Source organism: Danio rerio, chromosome 9 (assembly GCF_052040795.2).
Source record: "Danio rerio strain M-AB ecotype USA chromosome 9, GRCz13ab, whole genome shotgun sequence".
Taxonomy (NCBI): Eukaryota; Metazoa; Chordata; class Actinopteri; order Cypriniformes; family Danionidae; genus Danio; species Danio rerio.
The window spans coordinates 36,314,820-36,335,843 of record NC_141029.1 but is presented as its reverse complement, the minus strand read 5'-3'; the positions used below and the strand labels follow the sequence as shown (position 1 = coordinate 36,335,843).

Here is a 21,024-nt window from a genome sequence, read left to right as displayed (position 1 = left end):
TGTGCTCGTTATTCACTGATACAGTTTAAACTATTACACAGAATTTATATGACAAAAGTTAAACTACCTAAAATGAACCCAGAAATTGATCCTTTTCTTTATCATACCTTTTGGCTTTGTCCAGAGTTAATTTCTTTTTGGGCATCAATTTTTAAATCAATCTCTGATATTTTTCTAATAAATAGATTACAGATGTAATCGCTGTCATCTTTGCAGTCAAGTGTATTAGCCTTTTGCTTAATATTTGCTAAAAGAATTATACTACTGAACAGGAAAAACCCTTCTCCGCCCAACTACTTTCACTGGATGTTTATGACCTGTTGCAGTTTATTCAAATACAGAAAATTAGATATACATTAGATATAAAATTCATGCATTTGAACATATGAAAGTGATGATCACCTCTTTCATTGAATTTTGAGTGTTTTAATTAACATTGTTACACTTGTGATGTTCCTGGTCCAAAGTGACCACCATAGGAAATGAATGGGTATACAGACTATATTCATCCACTAGAAAGAAAACATCCCCATACACACCACCCCAACTCACTCACTCACTCACTCACTCACTCACTCACTCACTCACTCACTCACTCACTCACTCACTTTTAGCTTAGTATTCAATTATTGTATTGGTTTAGACCATTAGCAACTTGCTCAAAAATGAAAAAGGAATAACTAGTTCAAGTTCTGTGTCCAAACTCACCATTTATACCCTCAGTCACTATTCCCTACATTAGTACACTCATATTGTCCAATTGAAAAACTGAATGAAACCTTGAGCAATTGGTACACAGGAAAGAATACCGTTTTGATTGTGTTTGCTGGTTGATAAATCATTTAAATTAATTCAAATTTCAATTTCTTTGGTCAGACCCTGTGATAGTTATTTTAGTAAGCTGTCTTTTATTAATGAAACAAAATATTTAGATTTCTGTCATCTATTGTTCATTTTGAATACATATTTGGTGCCTATTTGAAATTTTCAATGCAGTTATTTTATGTCTAATTCCGTTAATTCATATTAAAAACTACTTTAAGACCTTGTTAAAAGATGTTAAATTAATAATTGGTGGTGAAAAGTGTTTTTTGCGTTAATTTAAGAGCAGTTAAAACAGACCAAAGTAAGAAGTTGGATATGAACATGACAGGAGGGTTAAAATAACAGCCATAAAAATATGTGAAATCACTGCTTATATGCACCTTGTTTACTCATGAACAATTTGTAGCAGTCCTGGAATAAAACTAAAGTGCCTGAAACTTCCATTTGTTTTAGTTTCAATTAGTGTGCTTTTTTCTGCTGTCAGCTGGAGTGAGGATTCATTAAAACGCAACCCAGGTGCCAAGGGCACTCTGTAAGAAATTAAAGTCAAACAAACAGGATTCAAACAATGCCAGCGAATCGGCCCACTGGCACACATGCTACTGCTTAACACACTCTGATGTGCTTGGAATAATCCACTTTGAAGAAAGGGCTGAATGGAGTGGTTATGCCATCAACAGAGAGAGAAACGTGATGCTCACATGCTCTCGAACAAGCTGCTCAGCATGCGACAGACAGCGGTGGCATTTCTCACAGAAGGCACGGAGCTGGTTTCTCTGCTGGAGGGCAGACTCCTGAAACCACACACACACACACACACATCTAAAAACAAGACAGTTCTATTCCTACATGCCTGCCATATTTTCACTTGCACTTGACAATAAATCGCACCAGGTTAAAATTGCACTGTGTGGTTGTTCACACTTCAGTAGCTTTTGGACCAAAACAGAAAATGGCATGCACTTCACCCTGCTTTCTTATTGTTCACACTGTCATCTGAAGACTGAACTTAAAACTGCAGAATAGTTATTATGGTACATATTTTTCATCGGATCTTATCAAACATCTAAAATAATGTTGTGTGCTAGGTAGAGAAAATCAAATTATAAGGAGCCTGACTTCTGCCTATAGTTTTATAGTGTCTTATTAAATCGCATTAAGGTTTAGGTTTAATTTCTAATTCCCTTAGTTTTTACCAGAAAATGATAAAAATCTGAAAATATGCATACAAATAATAAATAAAAGTGTAATGGCAAAAAATGTAAAAAAAAAAGTTAACCAAACATCTCTCATTCTGAAAGAATAATTGCTTTCATAACAGATTATTAGCAATCAAATGTTAATATTGCCAATATTAGGAACTACTCAGTACATCTCATCATTTGGCATATGGCAGCAGCATTGTATGTAGAAACATGTGATGATATTATTATTAGTTGAGGGCTTACAAAGAGCTTATACACTCAACGGCTACTCTATTAGGTGCACCTTACTATTACCAGGATGGACCCCTTTAGCCATCAGAACTGCCTTAATCCTTCGTGGCATAGATTCAACAAGGTACTGGAAATATTCCTCAGAGATTTTGCTCCATTTTGACATGATAGCATCATGCAGTTGCCGGTCTGATGTCAGACGCACATCCATAATGCGAATATCTCGTTCCACCACATCCCAAAGGTGCTCTATTGGATTGAGTTCTGGTGACTGTGGAGGCTATTTGAGTACAGTGAACTCATTGTCATGTTCAAGAAAGCAGTCTGAGATGATTCGTGCTTTATGACATGGCACGTTATCCTGCTGGAAGTAGCCATCAGAAGATGGGTACACTGTGGTCACAAAGGGATGGACATGGTCAGCAACAATACTCAGGTGGGCTGTGGCGTTGACACAATGTTCAATTGGTACTAATGCGCTCAAAGTGTGCCAAAAAAATATGCCCCACACCATTACATCACCACCACCTGCCTGAACCGTTGATACAAGGCAAAATGGATCCATGCTTTTATGTTGTTGACGCTAAATTGATTCTGATTCTATCATCCAAATGTCGCAGCAGAAATCGAGACTCATCAAACCAGGCAACATTTTTCCTATCTTCTATTGTAAATTTTTGGTGAGCCTGTGAGACCTGTAGCCTCAGTTTCCTGTTCTTAGCTGACAGGAGTGGCACCCAGTGTGGTCTTTTGCTGCTGAAGCTATTTCATCTCAAGGTTGGACCTGCTGTGCGTTCAGAGATGCTCTTTTTCATGCCTCGGTTGTAACGAGTGTTTGTTTAAGTTACTGTTGCCTTTCTATTAGCTTGAACCAGTCTGGCCATTCTGACCTCTAGATGAAATTCAAAGGCTGGACACTCTGACCTCTGGCATCAACAAGCACAGGCACAGAAATCAAATCTGAAGCGGGATATACTTTTCAATAATGTCTATAATCTGTTAAATGTGGCATTGCGTCTTAACACTGAACTCTGAGCCTTAAATCGGCTGTGTAAAAAATGACTTTAGTTGTACTAGCCCAAGTTACATTCATATTTTAATAGAACCACACTAGTTTGTGAAATTCTTAATAATAATATTAAAATACACACAACAAAACAAATTGTTTCATTTTTTGTGTTCAGAACACAAGAAAATAAATGAAAATTATGTACAAATCAAATGGAAATTTAGGTTTCGTCCACTAGAAACAACATTTGTTATAAAAATCACAGGAAATGAACCCTCATATCGCTATATTTGGGAAACCCCCAGATGATTTTCAAGTAACAAACATTCAAAATATTGTTATCGCCTTTTCCTCCCTTGTTGCTCAAAAGAGAATCCTCTTGTACGACATGTTAAGTCTTCTGAAATTGGAGAAGATTACGTTTTCTTTCAGAGGCTCATCTCATAATTTTTATCTTCATTGGAGGCCACTACTAAATTACTTTGATAATTTTACACCTCTTGAAGTGTTTTTTTGGGTGACTTGAAGTGGGTATTGTCATGCCCTGAACTAGACTCATTTGAAGGGTTTGGGGTAAAATGTTTACAAAAGTGTTTAAAAGGAAAAAAGCAGAAATTGGACATTTATATATGAATGCTATTCACTTGTGTTCATAAAATAAAGTAAAAAAAAAAAACAAAATAAAAAATAAATCACAGAAAATGCACTATACAAAGTTACAAACAATAATGTGCTTTTTTCATTTGGCAAAAATCCATGTTTTTTATCCTTTTTTTTTTTTTTTTTTTAGTACAACATGATTTAGATAAATAAAAAAGCATGACTAAAATCACGCAAAAAACATTTGTAATCTTTAACAATGTGTTTGCTACATTTTCAAAGGACAGGGCATAATTACACAAAATAACAGAAACCGAATGAAAGCCACAGCAGGGCTCTAACTAATACAGACGGATGAAAGCATCATTGCAAGTAGTCCCGCCAGTCTCCTGTGTAAAATATTCCTTCATAATCATGTGCACGTGGAGCTCTGAGGTAAACGTGCCAAATCGGTCGCGATGTCAATTTAGCTAAATGACTCTTTTGAATCGGACATACATCCCAATTTTATGCTGAACACGTCTTTTTCTCCCCCTCACCTCGGGTCGCCATTGACATTAGAATTGCAGATTGAGTCGAGCTGCCACCTGGGCCAAGAATTCCCGCCTGGGCTGTCAGTTATTGATGAACCAGCACTGAACCAGCACTGAACCAGCCTTTTACCTACAGCAGTCTTAATGGCCACCAATATTTCACCACGTAAAAGGTTAGAGGTTTGGAGATATGATTACCTCGTGCTCTGCATGGAAACAAGAGCCTAATAAGAGACGTCCAGACAAGAGCGCAACCATTACACCCCCCTACAATCCATCACCAGCACCTACTTTTCCTAAAGACTCACGATCAATCGCTTTCTATCCCTTATTAAAATCGGCTGGACATAACCTTCGAGCCTTTGTGTTGATATTTGAAATGTAAGGTGGCAGGTTTAAAGGACAAAGCTCTCTGTGATGGATCATACAACAACTTTGTAGACGCGAAGTCTTGCACGCCTAAAAAACGTTTGTTTAATTAATTACCTTAGGGAAAACTCTGTGCTTATGACTGTGGTTGTGGATATTACTATTCCGGGCGTGATCTCCGCCATCTATGACAGCAGCCATGATTAGATCGGAGGGGAAGAGAAAGGTTTGTCTTACCCTGGACGTTAGTCCTTCTCCAAAAGTGTTGAGCTTCCATAGGATGCAGCTACACATACAGCGCAGAGCCTCAATAGTCACCTGTGAGAATTAAGAGTAGAGAGAGAAACACCATTGATGGAAAGAAACAATAGCTCGTTAAAGAGTAGAGGGTTTAATGCTGGGCTATTAATGGTACCTCTACTGGAAGACCGCCGTGTTTTAACTCCCCCTCCAGAAGTTTGGTCACCAGCTCATACAGACTCCATTTAGACAGATCCTGAGCACTAGCGCCATTTGATAAAGCAGCACAAACAAAAGGAGACTAAATGTTATTAGATGCCATTAAGAATTTAATGTAAAGGGCACATATTTTACCCCTATTTTATAATAATTCTAACTACAACTGTATGTGCACGTTTACTGACACCATGCCGCCGTGGTAATTATGGCGGTTAAGAATTACATAGCAATTTTATTGCATTGCATAGCATCAAACATGCACTGTTTTAAAAACGTTTTAAACGCATAAAACTTATCAAAATCACAGAGTTGTAACAAATATTTTAATCCAAGTTTATTTGCAAAAAACAATGTTCTGTGGACATGTATATAGGTGTTATTATAGAAACTTGACGTCTGTCAATCAATTCGCTGGGTGGGGAAAACCACACTCCTACATCATATTGTGGAGGGCCTCAAAATCACTGGGATTTGGGTCCAATTTTAACGTCAGGAAATTTGAGTTTTTTCCAGTTCTTGTCCAAACAGCTTATAAAAGTTGATTTCCATCATAAGTGCCCTTTTCAATTCTTTTTTCAAGTCTTCTTTTTGCAAATGACACATTTTCATGTACAACAATTTAATAGTTTAAATAAAAGTTAGTAATCAAAAAGCCAGTCTATTTAACTAAAATCATGAAGCCTATACTGTATGTAACACTATAGTTGCAATTACTTTTAGATAATTTTACTATTTATTCAAATATATATTTAAGAAACTATATAATGTTTTCTTTTCTCAAAATTTATTGTATTGCTTGTCAAATTAAAACATAGAAATAATCAATGTGAATATTTGTTAATTATTTATTTATTCATTTTCTTTTCAGCTTAGTCCCTTTAATAATCTGGGGTTGCCACAGTGGAATGAACCGCCAACTTATCAAGCATATGTTTTATACAGCGGACGCCCTTCCAGCTGCAACCCATCACTGGGAAACGTCCATACTCTCTTTTTCACACACATGCACTACTGCCAATTAAGCGTACCCAATTCACCTATAGCGCATGTCTTCGGACTGTGAGGGAAACCGGAGCACCCAGAGGAAATTCACACGAACATGGGGAGAACATGCAAACTCCACACAGAAATGCCAACTGACCCAGCTGAGGCTCGAACCAATGACCTTGGTGTGAGGCGGCATCGCTACCCACTGCGCCATCACAGTATTATCTTGAGACATAGTTTTAACTGTACAATATACAGTATAACCATGTTTTCTTTTACAATTCCTTAACAAGTATTTATGATATTGTGATCGTTTTTGTCAAATAAAATGGTAAAACAATCTTGAAATAACACCTTTGGAGACGAAATTCAAGGGTTTATTCCATTTTACACAGGAAATAGCATATTACTAACTGAATTTTACAAAAATAATAGGTTGTAAAGAAAATAATAATGGCTATCAACATTCTTAGAAAATATCTTCTTTTGTGTTTAATAAAAAACAAACTTTTAATTGGTTATGTTTATTACAAATATTGCGGTGAATATATATATATAAAAAACTGCTCACATGTTGAATGCAGCAAGTTTCTTCAGTGTGGACAGAATTTCCAAAACGTTGTCTTCGTTATAAGTGAAACAGTCATCCTGTGGATAAAGGGAAAGGACTTTTTTACATTTACAATATTCTTTATTGCTCTCAGGAATCAGAAATCAAATCTATTTTTGTAAATTAAAGTGATTATGTAATGCAAGGTTGTAAAAATATATTTTCTCCGACTGTCAGAGTTTCCAACAGTTCTTTCCTGTACTCACACTCAGTGATTCTGCTAATCGTGTCCCCAGTGTGTTTGTCCAGTGCTGGATGAGCTGGTCAAAGGCTGGACGGGCCAGAGAGTGAAATGCTGAATCTTGAGCACAGAGGCTCTGATAAGAGCGAGCAGATGTTTCCAGTAGTACCACATCCGTGTGTCTGTTCACAGCAGTCTCCAACTCTGCCAGCAATGCCAGCACACACTATACCAAAACACATTAAAACTGGAAAAAATGCTCTAGAAAAGCTTAGGTAAGACTTTTATGACTAATAACTGTTTTTTCTTCTTCTTCTTTTTAGCAAAAACAGATTTAATTGTTAAAATTTGGCACTAAAATCATTTAAAATTTTCTAAAACATTATTATTTCAAATGAGTAAGATTATTTCAAGAGTTCCCACTTAGATATGCTTAGCGTTTATAGCAGGTTTGGCATGCTGTCCCGGGAGAGAATACTGAGCTCGGAGATACTTGAGCTCAAGGCTCCTGCCCGGTCAATAAGCATATAAAGGGATCCAAGATCAGGTAGGTCTCGAGAGCTCTCCCTTAAAAAAGGGTGGAATAGGAGGAGATGGGGTGGAAGGGGGTATTCTTTCAAAACGAAGATAGAGCAGTAGAGAGAAACGATCTATTTACAGTAAGCTTGAATCACTCTGATTGGATTATTACTGATTACAGTTGAGCAGCCAGTCGTGCTCAATCATTTCACATGCTCCTCTTGAAATTAGTTTGTGAAACTTCACTTTGAACGTCCTATTGATGAAGTTATGTTTAATAAGATTTTTGTCTTAAGCAACAAATCATCCTATTACAATGATTTCTGAAGAATCACATGAAACTGAGCACTAGCGTATTATTATTGTTTTTTTAAGGAATAGTTTACATTTAAAATATTTTAAAATAAAAGTTAATTTTAAATTGTCATAATATTCTGCAATATTATAATATATAGGATTTTTTTACTAAATGGGATTTTTCTGCTATATTTAGTGCATCATAGCATTAGATGAAACAATAACACTCACTCACCTGTGAGTTTTCAGGATCACAGGTGTCCATTTGGAAATACCGAGGTATTCTTAGAAAGGAGGTCAGTTTTTCAGCATCCTCTGAGTACTAGAGGATTAGACATACTTTAATCAACTGTGGTCAATTCATTGACAATCAGACATGGTACTGCAATGCAATTGTTAATTTTACCTTGGATAACAGCCCAGGTAGCGCTTTAATGAAGTGTTCAGTGAGTTTGGCGCAGTCATCAGTTTGTAATTTTTTCTCTTTAGTGCTTATCACCTAAAAAATAAACATAGGTATCACACTAGGAACAAGTAATAGTGCTCATTATGTGGAAGCAAATACAAGAATGGGAATAGCTGGGGTATGAAGGCCTAATTAATTTCTAATTCCTGTTTGCATTTTGTCAATCCCATCACAGGTTTCTGGGGTATAAATTGTTTTTAGCTTATCCATTTTCCACCATTTCCAGAGGTAGTTAGGGTTAGAGTTAGGCATTCAATTGGTTCTGTTTATAATGTAAATGCTCTTGTAGTCAAATGTGTTCAAACAACCACACAACTGACCCTCTACTGAACTAATGTGATCATTTTGGGACATGTTGTAAAAAAACACACCAAAACAAGGTATTTAAATGGACACATGCATTGCTATCAATATCTAAGTTGCAGTGACAGACACATTTCGATCACTTGCTATCCTGCTCTCTTGTAAGCTTTTGTAATATCAGTTCATTCATTCAACAGTACATGTGTATCACATTCATCACTTTTGCAAAAGTGACATTGAGCATGACAAAAAAAAAAGAGTTAAATGTTTTGGCAAAATCTGAGCAGAAGAGGTCAGAAAAGTCCAGTATAATACATGTTAATACAAGGTGGAAACTGCTATACATCTTATCTGTCCACCTGCTAGCTTAAAATGAAAGTTAATACTAGAGCAAAACATGGCCTGAAAGAAACATTAAAAGGAAACTTGCCTTTTTTCCTGCTCCTCTCCCTGATAACGGAGGACCCTCTGCAGCCTGCCTTACTGACGCCACCATGAGCTCAATCACAAAGGCCTCCTCAGCACTGCTCAGAGCTGCGGTTAACACAAAAATGTATGTTATTCAAGTATTAAAACCAACGTAGCAGCATATATAATTGTAAATATTAGTTAAGGCGGGGAAATCTCTGCTGGGCTGTAATAAAAGCTACTGATAATAGCAACCTTCTGGTGAAGAAGTGTACTGGCATGTATAGTGTAGTGTACTAGCCTTGATCCTGACAGGACGTGTGAGGTAAGAGTAGTGAGGTAAGACCAGTCCAGTCCTTCAGCAGAGCTCCTCCACTGTCCCACAGGCTATCAACCAGGTATAGCACATGTTGGTGCAGCTACCAAACAAGAGACAGAAGTGAAGTCATCATCCTATAGCTAATGACACACTCTCAATTAATACGGATATTTTAAAACCTAGCAAATAAGACTCTGAGATATCATGTTTTCTATTTACTTATCGTTTATGAATTTATCCTGGGTATTCATACTCAAACCTTTCACATTGTACATTCCAAAATTCAGGGATATCATCTTATTTTCAATTCAAGTTTACAAGAGCAGCACTCGCAATAATTCACATTAGTAATTCAAAATATGGCAAAAAAGCTGTGCTAATATTAAGAATTAAAAATTATGGGTTAACATAAAAACCAGGATCACAATAACCCAGGATTAAGTCATTTAAAATTCTGTCAGAATACATTCTTTTTTTTGTATTGGGCAGCATGACATTCTTTATTCAAAATAATGAATATTTTTATTTTTTATTTAATTATTTTATAATGCCAAAGATATAAGATATTTAATAAAAACAACATGATTGGAGTTGGGCATACCTTGCTCTCAGTGTGGAAGTTGATAAGGGCTCGAACCTTAGCTAAGACCAACTCTCTGTGTCTGTCCTGATTGGAACCTCCGTTTCTGGTTGTTGATAATTCAGGGTTACTGAGCAGCCTAAAGGCAAAAAAATGACATGTTAGCAAAAAATATTGAGTAATAAAATTATTTTTATTATTACAGTATGGTTATCATTTACATGCAAGTACACCTAGAATGTTGGTTTTGTGTAATTTTATGGTGAACAATTAACTAAAATAGCACAAAAAGTAGGGATGCTTGATATATCGGCTGATAAATGCTATTTTTAAGATTATTGTTATCGATCCGATGTCTAAATTAGGCCAATATCTTTAAGCCGATAAATTACGTAATTGTACAGAACTGCCTGCCTCGCGCATGTTGTCCAGTGCACTATAATGGAGCTCTCTTCACAATGTTTATTCCTTCGAAGTCCATCCTTTCTTCATGTGGTATTGCTGTCGGAAAATAATTTAGTAAGTAACCATGCTCCTTATCATTTTAGATATGTTTGATTGAGTGTCATTGAGTATTTTGCTTTAAATCGCCTCAGGAACAAATATTACATGTGTAAACATAATAGCAGAGATGCACACGTGCTAAACAACTTGTTGGGTTGTTTGTAATCCAATATGATTATTTGTTATTATAAACGCGTTGCTTGCCATGTCTTGTTGATGTAAGTTTGTATTCAGTTTGATCAGCATATTCATAAATATATTGATTATAACGAGCGTGAGTGCGTGTAAGGGCTGTCACCGCACACACACACACTGATCTGACAGCCTTCACAGCAGCAAGGGGGAGTGGTGCGCCGGACACTGAATCCACCATAAGGGCTCTCAACTCGCCGCACATTCTGTCTTTATATTACGCTCTGTGTTTGTCATAAAGTCATCTTTACTCAACGCTCAGGTGTTGGATCAGAATCTGACTCCGAGGGCAAATCTGTGCCCGCAGTGAAACTTTTATCATAAACTTTTCATAGATCATTTTTCCCACAATTGACAGCAAGAACGAACACAGAAGCGTTGTTTGATTGACAAGCAGTAGCTACATGTGTTCAAATAAAATCTATGCCACATTTTCTAAAGTAATACTATCTGTATTTAGCTGTTCGCCTGTACGGTGGCTCTGAATTGTCAAAACACCTCTAAAAAAGTTTTTTTTCGAACATGACATATTTGTACATATGTACATCACTGTAGCACGTTTTATTCAAGAACATTTGAGCTGGTTTCAGTCCTTAGCTCTTTCATTTTCATTTTATTTAAAATATATTTAACTTGCTTGTTGATTAAATCCTATTTTGTTATATAACCAATTATTTTTATGCAACAGTCAAGTTGCAATGAAGAAATAGAAATCATTTATTTTTTGCATGCTGATTTATGTGAAATCATGAATATATGTCTATATAATCACCTTCCAGTTTTGAAATTATAGCTTTTTTGCTTTGAGTATAGACTCAGTTCATGAGAGCAGTTCAATCTCTTTATGAAGTTTGCTGTATAAAAATATAACTTTTAGAAATATTTATAATTATCGGCCTATATATATCGGCCTCCAAGTCTGAAGAGTTATCGGTTATCGATATCGGCCAAAAAAAAAAACATATCGGTGCATCCCTACAAAAAAGCGATATATAACTACACATTTGTTTTAGGTCAACAGTTCTCAGTCTTTTAGACTTCAGGATTCTGGTTTGTCTAGACTATTATTTGAGGAGTTTGCCAGCCCATTTATTTTTTTTCAGTTTATTGTTGTACATGCTTTTCCTTATTTTTAGTATTTGCTTCATTTTGCTTTATAAACATTTTAATTAGGACTATGCTCAAATAACTTAATTATAATAAGTTAGGACAAACTAGAGCCCCATAGTGGGCCTCTGTCCACTAGTTGAGAACTACTGCTTTAGATAATGACGCTTAAGTGCATTTATGGTTGACTCTGCAAAATTGGAATTCCAAGGTTTTTTATTAGTAATATAATTTCTTAAGAAAAGCCTTTATAAAAACAGAACTTAATAAATGATGTTAAAGATATTATAAACCGATAGAGAGGTGTAAAATTATATTTAACTTTAAGAAATGACTTAATTCTTAAACATCCAAATCAGCATTGTGTATATTTGATCTGATCCAAGTGATTACTAAAAACTACGATGTAACTTTTACACACAGTTTGGGCAATGTTTGTGCATGTGGCATGCAAATAAACAGTCAAACTGATGAACACAGACCTATTGTAGAGGAACTGGCCAGCAGTGGTGGCTAGAGGTCTGTGGGAGCAATAGACAAATTGGAGGACGTTCTTGTGGTCATCAGGACTCAGAACATCCTCACAGGATCTGGCACAAACAAACAATTTCAGCAATTACATAAGCAACAGTCCAGAACCACTGAACAGCTTCACAGATGAGATGTCAAAGTCCGAATGATCACACTTTATGAGCGTTAGTCAGCATGAGGAGCAAGGAGGAGACACTTACTGAGAGATGACCATGAGCAATCTCACGGCCTGGATGGCCACTTCATGGTCTTTATCCAGCGTCATGGAGATCATCCTCTCCTTCAACACAAACAACATTCAATCGCTCATGTAAACAACAATTTAACTACCCGCTATGAGAGTAATCTTATCTGGAAAGCCTATGATAAGACTTGAGATAGAGACCCACGATGTACTTAAATAGCTCTTTAAATCATGGTTGTGCTAATGCGCTCGCTGCCGTTAGTGAGGGGAGGTGAGGGTGGGGTCCTGTGGGAAGCTATCAGGCCTGTGAGCCCAAGGCAAAACCTGAGGGGCTTTCCATGCTGTCAATCAGCAATCATGCCCTCCTGGTGTCCCACCGCAGCTTCACTGGACCTGAACCGAAATACTGCTAAAGAAGCTTACAGAATATGTCTGTTTCAGAAGTTTGGGCACAACAGCAGGCCAAAAAAGTTTGAAGACAAACTTATGGAGACGAAACAACTATCTATAAAAAAGTTACTCTCAGATACTGTTTCTAAATGTGTCCTTAAAGGGTCACGAAACACCAAAACACATTTTTTGACATGTTGACAGTCATATATGTGTCCCAAGTTGCTCATAAAACCATTAGCACACATATATCTCACTATAAACTAAAAAATAAGTTGTTTTTGCATTGTTTTAAGCAAATTCGTAAATTCCTAACTGTAATTCAAAGTGGAAGAAGAAGAATTGTTCGGAGTCATGGGTCGTCAGTGTTGTGTTTATAAATTTGCCACAACAAAGGTTTTGTTTCCATTTCCTCTTGATGAGAGCACATCTCGCGTGTGGACCCACATGTGTGGATTACAAGGGACTGCTAACACCCGTCAAAAATACGTTTGTAAGGAACATTTTTTACCCAAGAGTTTTTCAAATCTGTAAATGGTAAAATCTGGATTTGCCACTCGTCTTCTTTTAAAAAAGACACGATTCCAGTTCGTGCTGATTATCCTGTTTACAGATTTGGTAAGTGTATGATCAATGCTCTTTGTTTATGTTATTCAGATGGCAAAGTTAGTGAGTATCGTAAACAGTACTCTTACAGTTTTTAAAGACATACCTTAGTCAAAATGATTTAGTTACTAAGTTTACAGTAATATCACTGCAATATTCGGATAACATAGTTAGATGTATGTAAGATGTGTTAGATGTATCGTCAACAGTACTCTTTCAGTTTTTAACCCTGTAAGACCTGAAATATCAAAGAGGCAGAAAATTTAAATTTTCTGGAAAATCAAAAAGAAAAAAATATATATATACATTTTTTCATGATATTTATTTTGTTTTACATTTGATACATCAGGCGTTTGTGCAACTTTTTGCCAACAACAATGTAAATGTTTAATTTTTTACATTAAATACTTTATAGACTTATATGCGTAATAGCGTAATAGATTCACTTTAGACTTACATAGTACACAGAAGTTTGAAGTGATTGCTAAAGCAGTGCTTTTATCTTCTGTCAGCTTTCTCCCTGTTGGAAAATGATCAGTTTCATGACTTCTAACAAAAAAAGGCTTATTGCGGCTTGACGTTTTATATGGTGCAATTATTGTAAAATACCCACAATCCATTTTAAGATGGCATTTCAGTCACTAATTAGATTAAATCATCCAATTACTGCGTGTTTGCATTGTATAATATAAATTACCTTACAAAAATGTGACATGATTGTTCAGGGATGAAGCTCCCTTTATACCTGTTGTATCAAATTTGATACATGCATTTTCAAAACAATTTATTTTTAACATAAAGAATTAATTATTCAGTAATTATGCAATGTTTCAGTCAAGAAAACCATTATTTAATAAAATTAGTAACAATAAAAATTTTATTCTTACTAAAACAACTTGAAATTAGCAAATAGTTTCCAGCCAAAAAGCATGCAAACAATTCAATGAGAGCAGCCGTTTTAAAAATATATATTTTTTAAAAGCCCTTCCACTGCCTGCACTGTCATGAAAATCCACAAGAGAGCAAAATACAATTATTAAATTATATCCAACAGGTTTTTATGCTCAACAGGTTTTTATCAGGTTGATATTATATACGTGTTGGAAACTTGCGTATCAAATATGACATGTGCGGCTAACATCACTACAATATTCGGATAGCAAAGAGATTGTGTCGTCTACAGAACTCTTTCAGTTTTTGAAGACATTACTTAGTCAAATGACTGAAGTTACTAACTAGTTTACCGTAATATTGCTACAATATGATAGACTGAAAATGCATTCGGTGTCTTTTTAAATGGTTGTGCAACAGTTACAGCCGTCCTCTAAACCAGAAGTGCAGATGTTTTTACAACAGATGTAGCATCCTAAGATTACAACAGAAACAATTAAGATGACAACAGTCCACTTTTTCAGTGCAGTGCAGCATTTGTGGCACAATGAAGTATATTTATTAGTTATTAGTTTATTTCAACAAATACAGTTGGGAAAAATAACTTCCCTTGCAAGACTTCAGTGTTCGCCTCGTCAGAAGCATCTTCACTTTCTCCTGCTTTACGGGTGTGTTTGTGTTGAAAGGCAAAAAATTATAAGGCAGTGGACCTGCGTTGTCATCAACCAAATAATGTGACTGAAGGGGATCTGGTGGAGAGAAATACTGCACTTTTTTCTACACAGCTCTAAACGCTGCTTTCCAAATCGCGGTCCAACTTCTCTGTGTCTGTGTTTGGGTTGCCGGCCTCACGTAATGAAACTCCCCTTTTTATGCAAACCCTGCTCTCTTTGGCTGAGTGAAAATTCTGTATCTGTTTGGTTGTGACTGCACACACAGTGTACAGCAATTTGGTGTGGAGTTTAATTTGTAGGACACTTGGATTGTGTCTGGTTAGAACACAAATGTTCTCAGGTATCATCATTAAGATATTCATACTATTTAAAGAGATAGTTCACCCAAAAATTGATACTCATTAACAAGTTACTCAGCCTCAAGTGGTTCCAAAACTTTATGAGTTTCCTTTAATGCTGAATAAAAAAAGATCTTTTGCAGAAACCATTGACATCCATAGTAGAAAAAGCAAATATTATGGAAGTCAATTGTTACCAGTTTCCAGCTTTCCTCATTATATCTCCTTCTGTGTTAAAGGAGATATACATTTAAACAAGTTTGTTTTAGTCTTGGATAGAAAGTGCCCTTCCAAAATGATCTGAATGATCCCCCCCCGACCCCGTTCTTCAGTTCTCACGCGACAACCACCCCAGTAGGCCAGTGTTTCTCAGTCTCGTTCCTGGAGGACCACTAGCTCTGCACATTTTCTCCTTAACCAAATATACGATTCAGATCATCAGCTCATTTAGCAGAGACTGGAAGACTTGTAATTGGTGTAACAGACAAAAGAGAAATCCAAAACATGTAGTGTTGGTGGTCCTCCAGGAACTTGGTAGAGAAACACTGCTGTAGGCTACATAATATATAGTGAGACAATGCAGGTGCAGTTATTACCTTAAACCGTACTGTAAAAAGGTCCATTTTGGAGCTATTTTGATCCTGATAAAGTCCCTGTAGACCCAGAACACACTTTAGACGAACATCAGGTTGCTGTAGAATATTAGAAAAACAAAACAAAGCAAAAAGTCAACTCAATTCATCAACATCTGTCATGGGAAACCATCAAAACAACAATCATAAAAAATCAATTGCTCTTTAAACACAAGGCTGCTGGCTCACCCACCTTGTCATGCATCATCCATCCCACATACTTCAGGTAGCTGTCGTTCAGAAACACTGAACTATACAACTTCATCCACACCGTCAGCTCCTCCATACAGATGGATCTGATTTCGGGAATCACGTCTCTGAAATTGACCACAATATGATGATGGTACACTGGTGATTTTTTTCCAAAGGAGTGAGCTTAAAATTGTGGTAAAAATAAACAAAACCTGTATCTCTTCAGAAAGACTCCTTTGAAAATGGCATCCATCATGTTCTCAATTTCAAGTTTTCTGTCCTGTAACTGAGGAAAGAAAGATGTTCATTTTAGTAGTTTATTCACATGATATGTAGAACTCTAGTCTACATAACACAAACAATTCAAAGATTTAGCATTCAGATGGTAGTTCAAAAGGAATATTTCACCCAAAAATTGAACTTTACTTAGCCTTAAGTGGTTCCGAACCTTTAAGGATTTCTTTATTTTGTTGAATACAAAAGGCATTCTAAAGAATCTTAGAAACCAGTATCCAATGCAATAATATCCAGCTGCAGGCCCGCAGAACCACACACGTTTTAGGCACACACAATCTAGGCAAACCATATATGGTTACGACGGATGTTAAAGTTATAACGTCTTTTTGGACATCGTCATCGATATATTTTGATATATATGGTTAATAAATATTGTACACAATAAACAATAGTGTTTACTTTGCTTTATTTCACAAATATTGCGATTGAGACAGCCGAATGGGGAGCATTGTTTCCGATCACCATTCAGTATAATAGAGTGAACAGTTTTTAATCAGTCATTATAGCTGATCAGTCATTATTATCTGACAATAATATGGCAGATACTCGTTTGCTGGCCTTGCTGAATGATCTCATTTGGACAGGTTTAATTTATATAATGGATTAATTTATGATGAAGGAAATAATAGCAAGTTAATATAGGCAATAATACATTATATGTAATAAAAATCTTTTTACATGTAACAAATGTAAAACACTATATTAATATTTTACTCAAGCGATTTAATAGTGTTTATAAACTAATATATTAGCTTAATTTTCTAATAACCTTTTAATTAATGATTTCCCACATTTAAAACTGTAGTAATTTAATACTACAGTAATAGGAAACAAATAGGAACAAATTAACTATTAATAAAAAATCATAAGTGTGTGTGTATATATATTTATATATATATATATATATATATATATATATATATATATATTTATATATATATATATATATATATATATATATATATATAACACCTTTAACAGTGACAGTTTAGTAAAATATAGTAGTTTATATATAAACTTTTAATTATAATCAGTTCAGATAATCAGTTTATAACTATATATATTGTTTAAATGGTTAACTATAGTAGGCTAATTTATTTTAAAGTGACATATTATTGTTTGCTTTTTATACCAAGTATAATAATATTAAGAGCTTGAATTAGTTTATTACACTTAATCCAACAATTAGACGGTCTATTATGTTTTCTTTGTGTATATGGACACATGAATAAAGTCATAAGTTTCTTTAACCAATTATTTTTATTTACATAATTTAAGTTCAAAAACTGCAGAGATGTTAAAATGATCGTTACGATATAATAATAATAATGACTGAAATGGGAAACCATATTTGTGAAATTCAATAGATGGCGATAATGCTAAAGAGTTAGTTACTGGTTTGCCTAGATTGTGTGTCCTAGATTGTGTGTGCCTCAAACGTGTGTGGTTCTGCGGGCCTGCAGCTGGATATATCTCATCCAATGACTTCCTATTGACATCAATGTTTACCGGTTTCCAATATTTTTCAAAATATCTTTTTTCTTGTTTGTTCAACAAAAGAAAGAAATTCAAACAGGTTTGTGACAAGTGAAAAGTGAGTAAATGATGCACAGAATTTAGCTGTACTATACCTTCAACATTATGTACATTATGATTGGTTTAGGGCAGTGGTTCTTGTTAGGTCCCATGTGGGACATGTTTATTTTGGTTGTGCTTTTGTGATTTGTGGAGTCTGCTGATTTGTGGGTGGGTCATCACACCTGAGACCCATTAGATGTAAGGATAAAGATAGATAAAGAGTCCAGCACTCGACATGAGTAGAGAGCTTAATTAGCGAGACCTCCCTGCCTGGCGTTTTGATTATTTTAGATAAGTGGTTTACTGCAGATTATAGCTCCAACTTGCCTCAACACACCTGCAATGTTTCTAGAAAGCCTAGTAAAAGCTTGATTAACTAGCCCAGGACGTGTCTGTTTGGGGTTGGAACTAAACTTTGCAGGACACCGGCCCTCCAGGACCGAGTTTGGACATGTCTGTTTTAGATCATGAGCTCCGTTCACTACCATGCACACACTTTTCACAACCGATTTCCATTTATACTAAACTTTAATTGCTTTAAATACTTTTTTTAACTATACCTTTTGTTAGTAAATTATTTTAGGGATGGCTGACGTGAAACTGACGTTTCGACAGTGTGGAGATCCCGAAGCGCCAGTGTTTCAGAACACTGCAAAGAAGCATGATCCGAAACACCCGGGTCATGTGACTAAAGCGAGCATCAATCAGTTCAGAAGCGTTTTGAGACCTGGAGAATCTGCATTTGACTGACAGGGTCAGAAAAACTTTCTATCTTGTATAGCCTAGTGGACTGTGCGTGTGCACGTTGTTACTGTGCTTCAAATGACTTTTGGGTTCGAATCCCGACTTGTACAAATGCTCCGAAATCATGATTTTATGTATTTTAATCATGTTTCTGTTTTATGGTGTGGTCTAGATAGGATACAGCTGCGGATACGCCATCAATTTAGCATCATTTTTGTAACACTGTAAAACAATAATTATTATTTTTACAGTACTGTGATGGGTTTAATATAAAAAATTCTTAACTTCTGGCCATAACGGTGTCTGATCTAGAAACAACCCTGTTTTATGACCAAAACAAGACATATTTATTCACAAAGTGTTTATTCGGATGTCAGACCAATGTTAAAACAAAATGATACAAGAACAAAGCATTTTTAACTGATATTAAGGCATTTCAAAATAGCTGTATCAGCCTGGATTCGAACCCACTATCCCCGCATGGTAGTCAAGAAGCCTAACCTCTCCACAAAATTACTTGAAGTTCCAATGCTATAAAGGGTTTAATAGCTCAATTTGCTCAACTGTTCTTTGCTGTAGCTGTTCCAGTGCAATACATAAAATCATGACCACTAGGTGTCACTGTAGCGCGGTTTAGAAACGTTTCGAAGCTTCAACACATTTGCTTCGACTGTTTCATTGTTTCATTAAGCCTCGCTTTGCCCACCACACTGACCATTTCTCCTATCAATTTACCTGGTCTGCATTGTCTCTTTTATGTTACAATTTTGAGCTGGTTGTAACATTCTCAATTCCAGTCCTCCACCCTCCCTCTACCCTCCACATTTTGTATGTCTTCCTTACTTAACACACCTGATTCAGATCCTCATCTTGTAACAGAGAGATCCATGAACTGATGCCTGTGTGTCAAATAAGAGAGACATACAAAATGTAGAGGGCAGGGCCTGAGGACCGGAATTGAGTACCACTGGTTTAGAGTAAGCAGCATGTTATAATGAATCATTTACTTTAGTAAGTACATGTAACATGATAATGACAGCAAGATTTAGTAAAGTTTTTTAAAACTCTATTTTTATGAATAATAAATAAATGGTGCAACTATTAAACTACATTGGGTATGACATTTTTTGCAACACCCAGCAATGGATGATGATTTTACTATTAAATATTTATTACAGACCATTAATACTGTATTTCATACAGTAACCATTTAAATTCAAATTAAATATATAATCTAGCAAACAACTCATAAGATCTCTTTTTAAAGCCGCTACTTGTACAGAAATATCACAATGTGTTCCTCATATTTGGGTGTCATGATGTGGGGATCATTCCACCTTTAGTTTATCACTTCATAAAAGTCTGGTGATTGAAAAAAGGCAAAAAAAAATCTGGCATCTTTTAAGTTATTATATGAGTATGAATGAGTGGCGAAAAATTTTTTTTTGAGTGTCTGCAGAAATATTTACTCACAAAAAACAAATTTAACTCACACCTGGGGCTTGACAAGCATCAGTTTTGGGCTCTAGTACAAAAACAACTTTGTCGAAAAACACTGAACTTTGTGACCAAACTTGCCATGACAGTCTAACCTCACTGATCTTTCTCTGAATCCTGTCAAGTCTCGGAGAAGCCCGTTTGCTTGCCATCTTGGCCAGCTCGACTTCATACAACCGCTGACTGTTATCAACACTGACACTGAGGTTTAGAGCCACGTTCACCAAAGCGCTGAGCAGCTTCACTGCTGCAGAAACACAAATAACAGTGGCAAAACATCAGCCGGATATGCGTGGTTCAGCTCAAGAGAGGTTATGTTTAGGGGAAAATTACCTGCCAGCGTACAGGTGTGCCTGAAAGCCCGAACTCTGGAATCGGAGAGCTCAGTCAGCAGTGAAATGAGTGTGTTCAAGAGGTAGCCGTCGAAGATTACACAGCTCTGACACTGGGCCACTAGCACTGATATGAACTCACAGAAGTGTGAACGAAATCTCTTCCAGTACAGGCCAGACATGATGAGGGGATACTCGCCACTGTCCTGAGAATGGAAGGAGAAAATTAAGATATTGACTAATACTTTACATTAAATTGATCAAAAGTGGAGGCGGTGCAGTGGCGCAGTGGGTAGCACGTTCGCCTCACAGCAAGATGGTCACTAGTTCAAGCCTCAGCTGGGTAAGTTGGCATTTCTGTCAAATTAAAGAGTTTGCATGTTCTACCCATGTTCGCGTGGGTTTCCTCTGGGTGCTCCGGATTCCTTCACAAG

The 21,024-nt window shown here is 36.1% G+C and overlaps 1 protein-coding gene across 2 annotated transcripts in view; it reads right to left on the bottom strand.

The window, feature by feature from the left end:
• si:ch211-269e2.1 overlaps positions 1-21,024 on the bottom strand; it is a 50,413-nt gene that overhangs the window by 24,215 nt on the left and 5,174 nt on the right. For both annotated transcript variants that reach the window (XM_087268137.1, XM_087268138.1), the window contains exons 8-24: positions 20,592-20,796; positions 20,354-20,505; positions 16,355-16,428; positions 16,144-16,267; positions 15,915-16,010; positions 12,436-12,515; positions 12,187-12,294; positions 9,923-10,040; positions 9,304-9,421; positions 9,025-9,128; positions 8,232-8,324; positions 8,061-8,147; positions 7,035-7,235; positions 6,790-6,866; positions 5,188-5,275; positions 5,010-5,090; positions 1,527-1,619 (exon numbers count right to left, since the gene is read on the bottom strand). In XM_087268137.1, the coding sequence (XP_087124263.1) occupies positions 1,527-1,619; positions 5,010-5,090; positions 5,188-5,275; positions 6,790-6,866; positions 7,035-7,235; positions 8,061-8,147; positions 8,232-8,324; positions 9,025-9,128; positions 9,304-9,421; positions 9,923-10,040; positions 12,187-12,294; positions 12,436-12,515; positions 15,915-16,010; positions 16,144-16,267; positions 16,355-16,428; positions 20,354-20,505; positions 20,592-20,796 (1,899 nt within the window). The remainder of the gene's footprint in view (positions 1-1,526; positions 1,620-5,009; positions 5,091-5,187; positions 5,276-6,789; positions 6,867-7,034; positions 7,236-8,060; positions 8,148-8,231; positions 8,325-9,024; positions 9,129-9,303; positions 9,422-9,922; positions 10,041-12,186; positions 12,295-12,435; positions 12,516-15,914; positions 16,011-16,143; positions 16,268-16,354; positions 16,429-20,353; positions 20,506-20,591; positions 20,797-21,024) is intronic.